Source organism: Talaromyces amestolkiae (assembly GCF_001896365.1).
Source record: "Talaromyces amestolkiae strain CIB chromosome Unknown scaffold3.1, whole genome shotgun sequence".
NCBI classification, from domain to species: domain Eukaryota; kingdom Fungi; phylum Ascomycota; class Eurotiomycetes; order Eurotiales; family Trichocomaceae; genus Talaromyces; species Talaromyces amestolkiae.
In genome coordinates, this window is record NW_024468039.1 from 369,056 (window position 1) to 372,239 (window position 3,184).

Sequence of the window (3,184 nt, forward strand, 5' to 3'; positions counted from 1 at the left end):
AATGCAAAGTAGAATGCAATATCATATGAGCATATGAGCAATAGTCGTAACAAGCATAAACATCTTTGAAAAGTCAATGAGTCAATCAGTCGTAATACCACCAATCCCATGCTGCAAGCAAAAAAACAACGCTGTAAATAACATGAATACCAAACAAGACGTATCGGGTCATGACATAACGGTCTAGTAATTATGAACAATGTAGAGCAGTAAAAGTAATAAAGGGAGAAAGGAAGATGAGGTCAGACCATCAGCTCAAAAGAAAAAAGGAAAGGATCGAGCCGATGACGTCAACGGCTGTCTTGGGAGATGCTTAGGTAAGAATCGGCCTGCCGATCCGAAGCTGCCATGGATCCTTGCCAGATGCGGTAAGCGCACATGACGTCAGTGGACGAGCCCCTCCGTCAGGATTGCCTTATCTCTCAGGCTCTTTTAGACCCTAGGAAAGAAGGAGGATCAGTGTCCCTTGCGCCGCTGCTTCCCCGGCCAATCCACTTCAGGATGCACCACTCGCATGTGTCGCGTAAGCGCATCATTGCGCGAAAAAGTCTTCTCTTCCGTACACAAATGACACCGCACTTTCTGCTTGCGCGCATTGTGGATCGTGTCCTCATGCCGCGTCAAATCATACGGCCGCGAGAAGATAGAGTTGCAGGGCTTGCCCGTAGACGGATTGATTCGCTCGCACTTGTGGGGGCCAGCTTGCGAATTGCGTAGAGCCAATGACGAGGCTGCCTCATTGTTCTGTCCAGCCATCGTTTGCCGGTGAGCTTCGCGCTTGTGCTTTTGAAGCTTCGCCGGTGTCTCGAACCGTAATGTACACCCGTGGTATGTGCATGTATATGTGCCCGAGTCCGACGAGGTGTCGCTAGGCCGTTTGGTGGCTGTTTCCATAACCCTGTCGCTATTCGTAGACTCCATAGTGGGCAGCGACGCAGGGAAACCTGGCGTTTGCTGCAGCAATGTATTGTTGGCGTGGAGATCTTGTGCTGATGGCAATTGTGGCTGCATAAAGTTGTTCATGGGTTGTTGTAAACCAGCAGCCTGAGTAGCGTACTGAGTGGGAAACGTCTCCATAGAATTGTAGGCCAATGTAGGCTGGAAAGCGCTAGTAGCGCTCTGTCGGCGAGAGGTCATATTGCTGCTGATAGGAATGTCGTTCGCAGGGAACAGCGATGGCAAGCCATGGGCAAGGTCATCAGGACCCTCGTTATACTCCAATAGTGCATCCTTGGGAGAAATAGTCTTGATCTCTCCCTGAGCGTCCTGCTGGGCACCAGGCAACTGCAAAGCAGAGCCCAGACCAGAGGCCTGGAGTCGAGCCTGCTGCCGGAAATCTGCAGCCAAAGGAGATCCCTGGCGGAATGGGGATCGCTCTCTGTTCATCGAAGTACCAGCTGGTGATTGAGAGCGAGCTGATAGATGTCCCTGGTTGGCGGCGTTGAGTCGGTCGGCAAACAAATTCCGGTATGGCTGACTACCCATGTTGGTATTGGCTTTGCGCATCTGCTGCGAAGACGTAGGCACAACGGTAGTATTGTAGAGCTCATCTTGATAGATATCAGAGATGGTGCGGTTGAGTTTGGGCACGCCAATTGACATGGCGGTTTGGCTATTAAAGTCTGGATTCGCATCGAACTGTAAGTAATCACCCATCCAGCGGTCAAAGTCAGGAGATCGGTCCTCACCATGGACTACCGCTTTCGATCCATCATCGAACTCGTCATATGTAGTTTGAGGAGTCACCGGCGAGTTGTGGTGACTCAGACTGGAAACGGAGGGGGCGAGGGAATAGTGGAAGGAGGTGTCGTCTTCGGCGGTCGAATGACTATTGTTGTGGTTGTGGTTGCTACCGTGGCTGTGCTGTTCCATGACTGCTTGCCTCATTGCCTGTTCTGCAGCGGCAGTGTCGCCATTATGTGTCAACGGGTCGTAATTTTGAAAGGCAGGGGCCAGGAATGAGTTCTGCACTGGCGTCTGCACTGGAGTAGGCAGCGACTTTTTTGGATTCGAGTTTTGGTATTGCCCGGCAAATGTTGCCGCTGCTTGTGGCGAAGTTGAACCCGTCTTGCCGGAGGATCCCGAGGCTGCTCGCTTGTGTGCACCGCGAGCGAGTCCCTTTTGTGCATGAGCTGGACTGAGCAGCTGGACGTTGGCGTCGGTGTCCCAACTGCCGTGGGTGTTGGTTGCGATGCCAGACTGCGCCAACATAGGAGAATGCTGTGTCATGTACTGAGGCGTAGAGTATTGAGCGTTGGGATACGGCGACGGCGCCGGTGGTGCAATGTGGAATGCGGGATTGTAGGATGAGGCGACGCTCATGGATGGTGCTTCAGACCAGCTACCGTCAAAGATGGGAAAGTCTCCAGAAAAATTTGTGACTGGAGAGCGAGTTGACGAGAACGCCGGCGAGGACGAGGAAAAGGTGGGCGAAGATGAGCCAGACGAAGGGTGTAATTGCAGTCGAGGCGAGCTGAAGGGCGACTGTAGCTGAGAGTGGTATGTCTGTTGAGAGATGTCTTGGCTGTAGAGGTGGTTGTGGGCGAGAATGTCAGGAGGGAGCTGGCCGTCTTGTAGGAGGTCCAGGTCGGTAGTGGTGTTCGGCCACTGAGCGTGAGTGATGAGGTCCTTATTACGTACGGTAGGGTAGAGGAGCATAGTTTGGTATGGGAGGAAAAGTGGAGTAAGAAAGGTCTCTTAGGCGGAAGGGGCTTGCCACCCTGGGGGGGGACGTCGAATATATAGTCGCACTGGTGGGAAGGTTCTCCTAACGCTTGGAATCTGATCCGCGGGTTACAAATCAGTGCGCCAGACTTTTTTGACAATTCGGCGGTTCTCTTTGGTCGGACAAACTCACTGTGGCCGTGCACTATCGCAACGGAATTGTTTTAACTTTTTCCAGATCACGAGTTGGGTTGCGATGCGGTTACTGGTAAGCCATCGAACGAGGTGGAAGCTTTCCGGGAGTGTTTCCAAACACGGACTTATCAATAGCGTGGCTGTCGATGAGTCAATGGGGATGCCTGACGTGTGGTTTGGTTAATCGTAGGGCCGGTATGTCGCGGGTCTTATGTAGTAGTGTGGTAGTGTAGTAGACTAATTGAGCTGGGTGGGTTGTGTTGTGTATGATGAGTAATGTTTGAACAATTGATAATCAGTAAATAAGTATGGGTTCTACGATGGG

The 3,184-nt window shown here is 52.0% G+C and overlaps 1 protein-coding gene across 1 annotated transcript; it reads right to left on the bottom strand.

The window, feature by feature from the left end:
* Positions 1-456: 456 nt before the first annotated feature.
* On the bottom strand, positions 457-2,658 carry BHQ10_002178 (uncharacterized protein; the record flags this gene model as incomplete). The annotated part of the gene is made up of 1 exon (XM_040874295.1): positions 457-2,658. One exon carries the CDS (start codon positions 2,656-2,658, stop codon positions 457-459), a length of 2,202 nt encoding a protein of 733 aa, XP_040730683.1.
* Between the last annotated feature and the right edge of the window lie 526 nt (positions 2,659-3,184).